The sequence below is a fragment of the Telopea speciosissima genome, chromosome 10 (assembly GCF_018873765.1).
Source record: "Telopea speciosissima isolate NSW1024214 ecotype Mountain lineage chromosome 10, Tspe_v1, whole genome shotgun sequence".
NCBI lineage: Eukaryota > Viridiplantae > Streptophyta > Magnoliopsida > Proteales > Proteaceae > Telopea > Telopea speciosissima.
In genome coordinates, this window is record NC_057925.1 from 45,539,275 (window position 1) to 45,551,945 (window position 12,671).

The 12,671-nt window shown below is 37.6% G+C and overlaps 1 protein-coding gene across 3 annotated transcripts; it reads left to right on the forward strand.

The window, feature by feature from the left end:
- LOC122642019 (1-aminocyclopropane-1-carboxylate oxidase-like) lies at positions 1–6,193 on the forward strand. 3 transcript variants are annotated; one of them, XM_043835399.1, is made up of 6 exons: positions 4–23; positions 1,848–1,857; positions 4,735–4,857; positions 4,954–5,180; positions 5,379–5,712; positions 5,850–6,193. In XM_043835399.1, exons 3-6 carry the CDS (start codon positions 4,753–4,755, stop codon positions 6,159–6,161), a joined length of 978 nt encoding a protein of 325 aa, XP_043691334.1. In that variant the 5' UTR covers positions 4–23; positions 1,848–1,857; positions 4,735–4,752; the 3' UTR covers positions 6,162–6,193. The 3 variants fall into 3 exon arrangements, with proteins under 3 accessions (XP_043691336.1, XP_043691334.1, XP_043691333.1); XM_043835401.1 differs by lacking the exon at positions 1,848–1,857 and having other exon boundaries at positions 1–17; positions 4,733–4,857; XM_043835398.1 differs by lacking the exon at positions 1,848–1,857 and having other exon boundaries at positions 5–27; positions 4,733–4,857.
- The last annotated feature ends 6,478 nt before the right edge of the window (positions 6,194–12,671 follow it).

The following is a 12,671-nucleotide window of genomic DNA, read 5'->3' on the forward strand; positions in this document are numbered from 1 at the left end:
GAGACAGAGACAGAGAGGGACAGGGAAGGATGGGATCCATAATCTCCACAAGTTTTTTTGTTCACAGTACATGGCATGTTTCCTATAAATTCATGAAATGGGTTTTTCGTTTGGAACATGGTTTGTCTCTATAGTACCTACACCCCAATTACATCCACTCATTTACAAGAGAATCAATAATTTCCATTATGACCCATTAATATTCTTCAACGTTCCAATCTCCTTATCTGTGTTTGGTCAAAGAGAAATTATATATACAACAAATATTTGATTTAGATTAACAATTACAAGGTAGAATTGAAATCCATGAAAATGAATGATTCTTATAAAGACATTTGCAGATTCCCACTTCATGATGAACACATTTGTGATGAAAACTAATGTCACGTGTAACCTAAACAATTTTTGAAGGATACCTTCCACTTTAATTTCTTTCCCCATTGGGTTCTCCTCCTATATGTTATGTTTTAATATGTGATTCATACATGACAAGAAAATACACCTTCTTTAACTGCTCCCTGCTTTGCTCTCACACCCATATCTAATTTTAACCTCCACTAAGAATCATTTATGGAAGAAAAAAAAAATTTCTTTCTGGGTTTCAACTTTGAAGTCATTCCATATGAATCACTCGTTTCTATGTTTGCTTGAATACTTCCAAAATATTCAATTTTCATTTGTCTTTTTAGTTGACAATAACCATACTTTTACAGCAACCTATTTTCAGTTAAGAGTTGCTAGTCTCCTGACTCTCCCCTCTCCATCCCTTGGTTCCTATATAGGAATTCAATAATCCCTTTCAATCAAAATTGGGAGTCTCTAAATGACACCTATAGAGTTGTATTTAGAACTCTTGACACCTTCATTTAGTTGCCACTTGTTTTATTCTCAAAAGTTTTTTAAGTTAAGGATATAAGTGAATTTTCAAAAATAATTTAATGACTTCTATTATTATCAAAAGCTGTAGTTATTGGATCTTTATCCCCTCAATTTGCCTGCCCCTCAATTTCCTCAATTTCATCTAATAGGGGGCAAAAATGACCATCCTACCCCCTGCCCGAACACACTGCCCGAGTGAGGTCCACCTTTCTCTATTAGAGGGAATTGAGAAATTTGACGGGCAGGCAAATTGAGGTGATAATTTTCCGTAGTTATCTTGTATATTTTATGAGAATATATGTGAAATGATAATATTTACCCTCATTGAAAAAAGTTGTGTAATACTAAAAGGGTAAAAAAAATAAAATTACAAATCTATTAACACTACCTTAGAGGGTTTCAATAAGAAAATCCCAAATGTAAAAAAACAAAAAATGATCAAACTGGACTTAGGGTTAATAAGTTAATTCTTAGACATGCCCATTTACCAAAAAATATATATAATTCTTAGACATGTTTTTGACTACCAAAATTATTGAAGAAAAGGGACCTCTTTTAATTGTGACTTGGGAGAAATCATATAATCCACTATAGCCATCATATGTTCTTGCATTCTTATCTTATGAACTTTCATTTTTCTAACACTAAATGTAAACCATAATTTAGAGAAATCCCAAACCAATTAAATTAAAAAATAATCAACACTCAAATGGGAAAATAGGAATCTTTAAAATTTCCAAAAACACACAATGGTAGGAGTAATACAACAGTGATTTTGACAGATGATTAGAAGAACCGAAAGTAAAACTACTAAAGAAGGTTTAATCAATGTCACAAGGGTTATTGTCTACCACTAAGATTTGGTAAGAGGCATTGCATGTGACATAAATAGTCAAAAAAAGTCTAAGAAGGGAAGAAAATATGATAGAGGGTCAAATCCATTTCAATGAAGAGTTCATGTTTTAACTAAAGGGAAAGGCTATAGAGGGGAAATTCCCTTTGTAAGCATGTATTGTTGGGACTGACTCAGATACTTTTACCTTTATTTTATAGTGTTTATGTTCCTTTTTGATCTCCAATCCAAAGATTATAAAATAGTCCCCTCAATCCAATCTTTATGTAGTCCCACAAGAGCATTGATTAAAAGGTCCTCTTTCCCAAACATGCTCTTCTAAAAGTGCCCAACTTCTTTTATGATGACCACTTGCATGCAATCTTAACCATACACTCAAGTAGACCACCTAAACAGTGCTTGTCAGATAACACCAATTGATCTTATAATTGGAGAGTTGGGGAGCCAATAATTCAGACCATGCAAAACTGTTCACATACAAGTCTTATTGATCCTCTTGAATCAAGCCATGGAGATTCTTGGGACACTTTGTTCTATAAAAGGGCATATGTATGGACAAACATATGTTGATAATTGGTGCCATCAACTTATGTTTGAGGCAAAGCTTAAGTAAGACTTAGGTTCAAATATATGTGAGAGATTTTTCTGAGCAAGTAACATAGAGGAGGGCATCAATAATAAGGTGTACCTAAATGATGTCGTACATTGGAAGGTAAGTTTTAAGGTCTTTTCATATGAGGAGGATGTGAGAAAAACAACGCTAGAATGGCAATTTTGGAGAAGAAAAATGAAGAGAAATAGAAGAACAATCACACAAGACAAGATTTATGTGGTTCACCCCCAAGAAGGAATAGAACGATTCCACTATTTCTGTGAAGCAAAAATACAAGCTCTCACCCTTACATCTCTCAAAGAAATAACAACATTATATAAGAAAATCCTAACCTAGAAAATACAAAACTGCACTTAGAAATCCACCCAGCCTAATTCGGACCTGAATTAAAATATATCAAAATACATATCAAATCGAAGATCTTGACGAGATTAGGCTTCACCAATAACAGAGGAAATAGATAAACACAGAGGTGCTTGCACCTTTCCCTATATGTATACCTAAACTTATTCCAAGCGGGTCACTTATCTCTTCCTTAGGCCGGTAAGAATTTCAAGTAAATTACTTTAAGAAAATGAAAATGGCCTTGGTGACTTTTCTCTAATTACTACTACTTATTTAGGTGTTGGCCAGAGAGTAAAGAGGGAATATTGTTTATACATGGCTTACAACAAGAATAGCAATAAAATTTGGAATCACACCTTAATTAGAAAACGAAATTAGGAAGAAAGAAACAATATTTACATATTTACAAGAGGTAAGTTTTATTGCTTTTCTATAATTTTATTGAATGAAAAATGATCAAAAATAAATGAGTAAATTACATGCACCCCTGTAGTTTGAAACAATAACAAAACACCCTTTTAATTTCATTTTTACAAAAAAAAACCCCAATAGCTCACGGTGTTGGTAAAGTGTTAGTTTTGTAAGAAAAAAGACCGTTTTAGCCATATTACCCTTTAACTGTTAGGTTAGGAAAAATATTCAAATTTGTGCCCATCATACAAACACTGTACTGATCTCTGATCAGGAAAATATCCAAACTGGTTGGCTTGTTGATTTTGTGTTACCTCGATTTTGCTGTATTTCGTTTTCAATTTATGATGGGAAAAGTGAGCAAGTCCTCGCTGGTAGCCTCTGTTTCTGGGTGGTACTGGCAGTCCCAGATAATGTGTTCGAACTCTCTAGTCAGAGATCCAAGTAACCTGAGACTTTGGGAACTAAATCACCACCAAAGGGCGATCTAAAACCTTGAGCCCTATCCCCAACCAGCCCCTCTACTGTGAGTTATATCATCAGTTTCAGATCTGGACCTTTTCTCCTACCGCTATACATGATTTCAGGTCCTTCCAATTCTCATTGTGTGTGTCTTCTCAACTTGATACTTAGCCTGTTGAGAGGGTTAAGAGGTGTGATTCGAGCCCTAAAATCCTGGGTTGATTGGATCAAAGTTGAGAGAGTTCTTTCAACTGTAAGAGAATTCCATTCTCCGCTGGTTTCTGATTTTGTATATATGGCTCAGAAATTATGAGGTTGAAGACAACACCCTTTGCCCCCATTGAAGGGTAAAATAAGATTTTTGAAAAGTTTAACAATAACTAACGGTTTACACTTGACTGTAAAGATTTATTTGTAAATCGTTCACCAATCCAGGGGTGCATGTAAAAAGTAAAACTAAAGGTTACTTTGTTATTGTTTCAAACTACAGGAGGGGTGCATGTAATTTGCTCAAATTAAATACATATATCTAAATGCTTTCAGATTCCAAAATGGGTTATGCACAGGCAGCTTTGTGCATCGGTATGGTGTGTTGTCCAATATCATAATTTGAAAGATCCATCCAAACAATTCCAAGAAACAGCGAGTGTATGGGAAGAAAAGAAAATATAAAATTTGATAACGAAAAAGGATGAAGGTAGAAGCAGTCACAGTACTCACCGATTACTAGTTGGTTTCTTGTCAAAAAACAAGAAAGAGGGCAGGAGTGCAGTCACAAAGATAGTCCGGTCCAGGCCAGGCCCCACCTCACACAGAGGCTTTAAAAGGATAAAACTGTGACTCTCTCCTCTCTTTAGTGGTGGTGGGCCACAGAACTCCATAAGATATCATCTCATACGTGCTCCACAAGTTTCTTTTTTTTTTTTTTTTTTATGATTTTAAAAAAGACACTCAAGTGATCACTGGTGAGTGGTGAGTCTGGTGACCCCACCCAAATCCTTTTAACATTTCATTTTTGTTGATCCTTACCTCCTATCTTTCTTGGCTTCTGGCCTTTTTCTTTCTCTTGAACTCCTATAAATTCCACCCACTTGGCCCTGATCTCTTGGCATTGGCAAAGAGAGAAATAGAGACTTTGCAGTAAGATTTACAGAGAGAAACAGAGAAGCAGAGAAAGGGAGAGAAAGCTATGGAGTCATTTCCAGTAATTAACATGGAGAAGCTCAATGGTGATGAGAGAGGAGCCACCATGGAGTTGATTAAGGACGCTTGTGAGAACTGGGGCTTCTTCGAGGTATCTGAGAAGAGAACTCACTCTCTCTCTCTATCTCTGTCTTTCTCTCTTTGTCCCTCTCTTTTTCTCTCTAAAAATTTATATATGTCTCTGTAGCTGGTGAATCATGGGATATCACATGAGCTGATGGACAAGGTGGAGAGGCTAACGAAGGAGCACTACAAGAAGTGTATGGAACAGAGGTTCAAGGAATTGGTGGCAAGCAAAGCCCTTGAAGGTGTTGAAACTGAAATTGAAGACATGGATTGGGAAAGCACCTTCTTCTTGCGCCACCTTCCTGAGTCCAACATGTCCGAAATCCCTGATCTCGATGATGATTACAGGTACCCATATCGCCATTTCCTCTTATGTTAACTCAAAAACAGGGTTCATTAGTTCATTACTAGTATAGTGGTAGAAAATGGAACAGAACACGGTCGAACACTTCTTTTTTCCCAGTTCCCATTTCCCCTTAAGGGAGAATTTTTTTGATAATTGTTTACCCAGTTGATTGATTAGTGGGTAAATGAAATGATTTGCAGGAAGGCAATGAAGGAATTTGCTGTAGGATTGGAGAAAATGGCGGAACAACTACTGGAGCTACTCTGTGAGAACCTGGGTCTGGAGAAAGATTACCTGAAGAAAGCCTTCTGTGGATCCAAGGGCCCAACTTTTGGGACAAAGGTTAGCAACTACCCACCCTGTCCTCGCCCTGAGCTGATCAAAGGGCTGCGTGCCCACACCGACGCCGGAGGCATCATCTTGCTCTTCCAGGACGACCGTGTCAGTGGCCTTCAACTGCTCAAGGACGGTCAATGGGTCGATGTCCCTCCCATGCGTCACTCCATCGTTATCAATCTCGGTGACCAACTCGAGGTATTTTACATTTACTGTTTTGGGTAGAACTCATCCTTAAAAGGAAATGTTAGCTATTAAATAAGGGGTCTAAATTCTTGTAAACTCTCATCTAATTCATTCATATCTGATGTGAGATTATTTTTTTTTATCTGCAGGTAATCACGAATGGAAAATACAAGAGTATTATGCATAGGGTGATAGCCCAAACTGATGGTAACAGAATGTCGATCGCATCGTTCTACAACCCTGGTAGTGACGCAGTGATATACCCAGCACCCGAATTGGTGGGTAAGGATGATCAGGTGGAAGTGAATTCCGATGATCAGGTGGTGTATCCAAAGTTTGTGTTCGAGGACTACATGAAGTTGTACGCAGGGCTTAAGTTCCAAGCCAAGAAACCTAGGTTTGAGGCCATGAAGACCATGGAATCCACTGTCACCTTGGGAGGTCTCATTGCCACAGTTTAAAGATCAAGTTGAATACATGCATTTATAATTATTATTTACAAAGATCTACTTAAGAAAGAGACGAATGAAGCTTTGGTGTTTGTTCATGTCTATGTCTAGTTTAATCCTTTAGTCCTGGTTGGGTTTGTTTAATTGTGTCTCTTGTCTCTCTGTGTGGTCGTCCAGGTTATGGACGTATATACTTTGTAGCTAGTTAAGGTCATAGAAGAGGAATTAATATCCTTTGTTTTCATGTAATTAATTAAAAGGTGGGTAATGGAAATATTTATATAAAATAGAATTTTCACCTTTTGTTTTGATGTAATATGCAAGAAAGAAATTGAAAAATTAGAAGAAGAAGAAAAATATTATTTTCTTGACATATTTTTACCACAAAACAAACAAGGCCTAAATGGGTAGTTAAGGCTATTTGAACATTTTAAATGGGATCCTAAGATCAAACACTCTCCCTCCCTACCTAACAAAATGGCACTATAACACCTCCATGTACGTGAAGGCTCCATGTATGGTCCTTGCTTTACATGCGTCCCATGCCGTCTCATCATATATCAAGGGGGGGGACCATGGTTAACGTAGAGTGAGGACTGTACAGTGCACGTGATTTGGACTCCAAGAAAAAAGGAATCCTGCCATATTAAACAGAAATAGGGACCCCAAAAAAAAAAGAGTAAAATATATCCGTCATTAAATTGTAATGTCACAGTTTAAATGAGGTTAGTGTCTTGGCAACATGGTTCTAAGTATCGGTATCGTATCGCCCGTATCGGGCGATATGTATCGGTTTTGCTAGTCACCAATATTGATATCGTGTTGATATTGTGTCGGTAGCACGGTATGGACACGGGGTAAAATGTTCAAAAAACTCATTTTTAAAAGAAATTTAAAGATAATTTTGTCTGATATAACCAATCCAGGCCGATATTGTATCGGTATCATATCGATTTTACATGTTATCAATACCCGTTTTGATACCGTGCACTAAAACCATGCTTGGCAAGAATAAATTTCTTTTTTTTATATTTTTTTGGGGTAATCATGTTTACAAACTAAGGGTGTCAATCACTTCAATTTCAAGAGTGAAACTGTTCAATAAGGAAAGGGTTCATGCACGGTCACATATGGGAAAGGAACCACTCATCAAATAGGGGGTTTTGGTCATTTTACCCCTTATTGTCCTTATCTGACGTTTTTGTGTACGACCATGCATGATGCACAGCTATGCACAAAACCATTGGCCTAGTATGCCTCATCTTTATTCCTTATCTTTGGAGAGTTTTTTGTTTTTTACTCTTTTTTTTAAATATATATATTTTTCTTTAGAGGGGGAGGGGGGATCGAACCTGGGAGGGGGGAAGGTACCAGCCAGGAGATTTGAACTCAAGACCTCCTGGAAAACATGGGCATAAAGTGCACCACAGTCCACAGCTCACCACCTGTGCTAGGCATATGTTGGTTATCTTTGGAGAGTCTCATGTATGTTTTCTCATATTCTATTTTAGGTCGATCACTTTATGGGGAAGGAACCACTCATCAAATAGGGGGTTTTGGTCATTTTACCCCTTATTGTCCTCATCTGACATTTTTGTGTACGACCATGCATGATGCACAGCTATGTACAAAACCATTGGCCTATTATGCCTCATCTTTTTTCCTTATCTTTGGAGAGTTTTTTTTTTTTTTTTTTTAATATATTTTTTTTAAATATATATATTTTTCTATAGAGGGGGAGGGGGGATCGAACCGGGGAGGGGGGGAAGGTACCAGCCAGGAGATTCGAACTCAAGACCTCCTAGAAAACATGGGCATAAAGTGCACCACAGTCCACAGCTCACCAACTGAGCTAGGCAGATGTTGGTTATCTTTGGAGAGTCTCATGTATGTTTTCTCATATTCTATTTTAGGTCGACTAATGACATCATATTCTATTTTAGGTGGACTAATCACACACTGCCTGTGTACATTGACGTTTTGCATGCCAAACCAATGGGCGGACATGGGGGAGTGCATAACGATATCTATTTGGGGGGTCCACATGGTCGTGGAGGATAGAGAGTGAAAGGGTGTGCACTACTAGCCAAGGTTTCATTAGGACTCGATTTCGCCCAACCATGAAACCGAGTTTTACTGGGATCTCGACGAGTTGATGTATTTTTTCCAGTCAAGACTTGGTAGTCGGTTTCAGTGGCTATATGACAAAGATAAGTCCTGAAACTTAACATCCACACTATTTTAGGCGTTCTAAACATAATGGAAATATTAGTTTTTACAAATTCAAACCCAAAATAGTACTTTGACTTTGGACCCTAGGATGGTAGTTTATGACGTAGACTTCACACAATATTTAAAGCGCATATAATTAAAGTCGAGATGTAAAACAACTTAAATAAGCCTTAGGAATTAAAAAACATTAATTCATAAACCATTTAATGCATTAAACATCATATTCATAATCATACATAATGATGGTTGTTTTTTTTTTTTTTTGGGGTAAATATGATGGTTGTTAATAATTGTTAAAAATTTAGAAAGAGACAGAGATTAAACAAATACAAGTATTATAAATTACTATTTTATAATATTATTACCTTATAATATATGAACCGAGTATAGGAACCGAACCAAATCGTGTAAGAACCGAATGGCAGAACCAAACCAATAGGTTCGATTTGAGTAAAGATTTCAAGAACCGATTCGACTCTCGGTACATTTTGGTTAACACCAACACTATCTGGAACTGAAGCGTAACCAAACTGATTTACACTCTTACCCTCCGCATTAGATAGGCATTAGATCACCTGCATGTACGTGAATGCTTCATGTATGGTCATTGTTCGACATGCGTCCCATCTCATCTCATCGTACATCAAGGGGGGACCCATGTTTAGTGTAGAATGAGGACCCTATGCGAGGCGAGAATGGATCAACTACAGGTATGTGAGGTGAACATACATCTCAGAGCCAATCACATGTTTATTTTGTTTTCATAAATACCCCTTCTCCCCTTGTAAATGGTAAAAATAGGACAGGGGGTTGCCTCTCACACGTACGTTCAGGTGCACGTACGAGGAATCGAACTCACACGAAGTGTTCATGTCGTGCACATGATCGGGACTCCCAAAAAAAAAAAAGGAATTCTGCCATACTAGCACATGAATAAGATGGAAAAAAAATAAAAAGGTAAAATCAAGACTTTAGCTTGGAAAGTCCTCCAAGGTGGAATCCTCACTATCTCTAAGCTTGGTTTGATTGCAAAGGGAATTCGTGGAAAGGGAAGTAAAATTTTCATATTTAAAACAGAAATTTTTTGTAATCATTATCCCACGTGACTACATCATTAACTCCAATCATTCTATATTTGGTTATTAAATTCCATTTTACTTTGCATTCAATTCCCTTCAGTTTAAAATGTAAACTAAAATTTACATATAAAATGTACCATTACTAAATATGTTCAGACATTTAAGTAATTTATACATCACATGGAATAATGATTACAAAAATTTGTTTAATTTCCCTTGCAACCAAACGTATCCTCAAAGCTCCAATACTTTTTCGATATTGATAACCTCTGCCATCCAAGTCATAATGCACCAGAAGACTGGCATCTTCTCATGTCTTGGGATTTCTCCAAACACATCTGGGCTGGAGGGACACTTGGGCTGCGTACCGAGCACATTCAGGCCTCTGATCTAATGGGAGTTATCAACTCTATCATTAATAATCCGAATGGTATACTAGAAACCAAGCTTGCTTCCAAAGAACCAAACCCAATCCCTTTTCTACACTCAAACTCATCAATCGTTGGGAAAGAGACTTGCACCTAATGGATTCTCCACCTGAGCCAATGCCACCAAAAAAAAAATGTTAACGCACCACCTACATTGGATTTTTATCTAAATGAGTGTCCAATCATTATCTCAGATGGTGGTAGTTTTGACTAGAGTAAATTACTCCCCCCTCCCCTCGATTATGCTCTAATGACAAACCCCTCCCCTGGGTTTTGGGTAATGACTCTCCCCTCCCCTGCATTCCTTAGATTCTATCAACTGTACCCATTCCGTTAAAAAGGGCTGTTAAGTGTTATAGAAAGACTATATTACCCTCGACCCCCTTCTTCTTCTTCCTCCCGCAACTCTGTCGCAACTTTGCCCCCAATCGGTTGATTCAAAAATAGAAGATATAAAATCAATTTTCATTATAAATTGATCATCCCTACCCATTTAAAAGGAACACTACCGATCCATAACTCATCGTCTCTCCTCTTCCTACTTTGATGTCCATTGAGGATTTTATGTTATCAGTCTCTGTTTCTTGTCAAATCTTTACTAATCTCAACAAATCCTATCTAATTCGAACAAACCCAGATTAGATTCTTTATAGGGTCTTTTTTTTTCTTATTTATTCCTCAATTGCAGATCACTCTGTAGTCTTTATAGATGGAATTCTCTTTCATAGGGCAGCATAGAAGAATTCCGAACCACAGGGTTAGGAATTAAGCAGTTAGAGAAAGTTGATAGTCGGAACAAATCTGGTTGGGGCTGAACCGGTCGATACGGTCTAATTAAGGGGAATAATATGAGAGTAAAATTTGATTACAATGCGTGGCTGATTTGAGACATATTGAGGTTTCCTGTTGGAGTTAGGAAACTTGAAAACCCGGATGGAAAACAGAAATTGGTAGCAGTGATTTAAGGGCTCAAAACAATGATCTAGTGATTAAACAATAATATGTGCAATTAAAGCAATGATGAAACCAGATTCAGAAAAATCAGAATTGAAGAAGTAGCCTTGAAGTAGACTTGTGGAATATCAAACAGAAACCTGAAGATTATACGAAACGGAATCCTTAATTAAAGAGGCAATTCAATAGTGGTTGCGAAGGAAGAGAGAGAGAGAGTTATGATATTGGAGTAACATAAAGTAGGGCTTAGCTTCCAGTTGTGATTGGAGTGACTTAAACTATCTTCCTTACTTCACCTCATCACCGTGACCCACTCCCTTTCCAAGACTCCCAAAAATGAAACCCATCTTCCTCACTTCATTTCACCTCCACTCAGACGATCTTAATACTTTCTTCTTTCTTATCTTTTCTGGGTCTCTTCTGTTTGTCCAAATTCACCATAATTCTTCTTCGTGGAACACCGGATCAAGAATGTGGTGGTTTATTTCTCCGTGACCTTCGAGGAGATACGTCGGGAAGCCATTGAAGGTCGGATGTTGGCATTCTCATTAACAACGCGCGTTCCTAACCCTATGCAAGGTTCTTTCATGGTGGCGGTGGCTACGAGTGAAAGTGGTGGTGGATACGTGGGGCGGCGTTTCCTAGAGATGTTTTAGGGTTTTGATATGGTTAGAGGAATTATTGGAATATCACAAATATATGGGCATTTTGGGGTTTTATTGAATATATTTAAGATGAGTCCTTTTAACGGAATGGGACGGTTGATAGAATCTTGGGAATGCGGAGGAGAGTCATTACTCAAACCGGGAGGGTTTGTCATTAGAGCTAATCGAGGGAGGGGAGTAATTTACTCTTTGACTAACATTCAAAGCAAGGTGGATGGGCAGTAGTTATTCTTTCTAATAATTGCATTACTTCTGGGCATATGTGCAGGCAATTATACTTTCTAATAATTGCAAACTTTACTTCTCTACTAGAAACAGAAGCCAAAGGGATCAAGCAAAGGATCGATCCTTAATGCAATTCTAATGGGTATGGACAAACTCAGTAGAACTTGTTAACTGTCTACTTCAACTTGACTCGAATCCATGGCCTTGGGAACTTTTCACTCTTCTTTTTGATATTCATGATCGATCTTTTAAAATTCTTTGACTCGATGTCGATGTGTATTAAAAACGTAGACAGACGTAGATTCTCAACACGAGAAAATATAACGAATAACATCATCCACACTCTATACAATTCAGCTGCATGAAATCAAACCGGAACTACCAAGCGGGATTCCACTCTCAAACTACTTATGAATCAAAAAACATCAAAATCTACCAACAATTACCTTGCTCAGTTGGTGAGCCATGGTACGCATAATGCCCATGCTCATCAGCAGGTCTCGAGTTCAAATCTCCTGGCTGGTACCGTACCCCTCCCTGGTTTGATCCCCCCACTCTATACAAAATATATATATATATATATATATATATATATATAATTTCTTGTTTTAAAATCAAAACAACATCGATTCTTCTTCAATTTGTTGTGGTTTGGTATGATTTTAAACGATCAATTTCAATTCCAGTTCCATATTATTGACACCCTCAACAAAAATCAACTTTCCGTTCATGTTTTAAAGGTAGGGGAAGGGGTTCATGCAATGGTCATACATGGGGAAGGACCGAAGGAACCATTCATCAATTAGGGGGTTTGGTCATTTCGACCCCTTATTGTCCCCATCTGACGTTTTGTTTTGTGTGCGACTATCAAAACACATGAATTAAATAGCAAATAGCAAATCATTATACTTCACTAGGCATTGAAACGCCTACGAGGAC

What these genes read in the sequence shown, in the direction of transcription:
- LOC122642019 (XM_043835401.1), top strand. Translation starts at nt 4,753, where the DNA reads ATGGAGTCATTTCCAGTAATTAACATGGAGAAGCTCAATGGTGATGAG. An exon ending in AGAACTGGGGCTTCTTCGAG is followed by an intron (nt 4,858 to 4,953) that starts GTATCTGAGAAG and finishes ATGTCTCTGTAG; the next exon opens with CTGGTGAATCATGGGATATC. An exon ending in ATCTCGGTGACCAACTCGAG is followed by an intron (nt 5,713 to 5,849) that starts GTATTTTACATT and finishes TTTTATCTGCAG; the next exon opens with GTAATCACGAATGGAAAATA.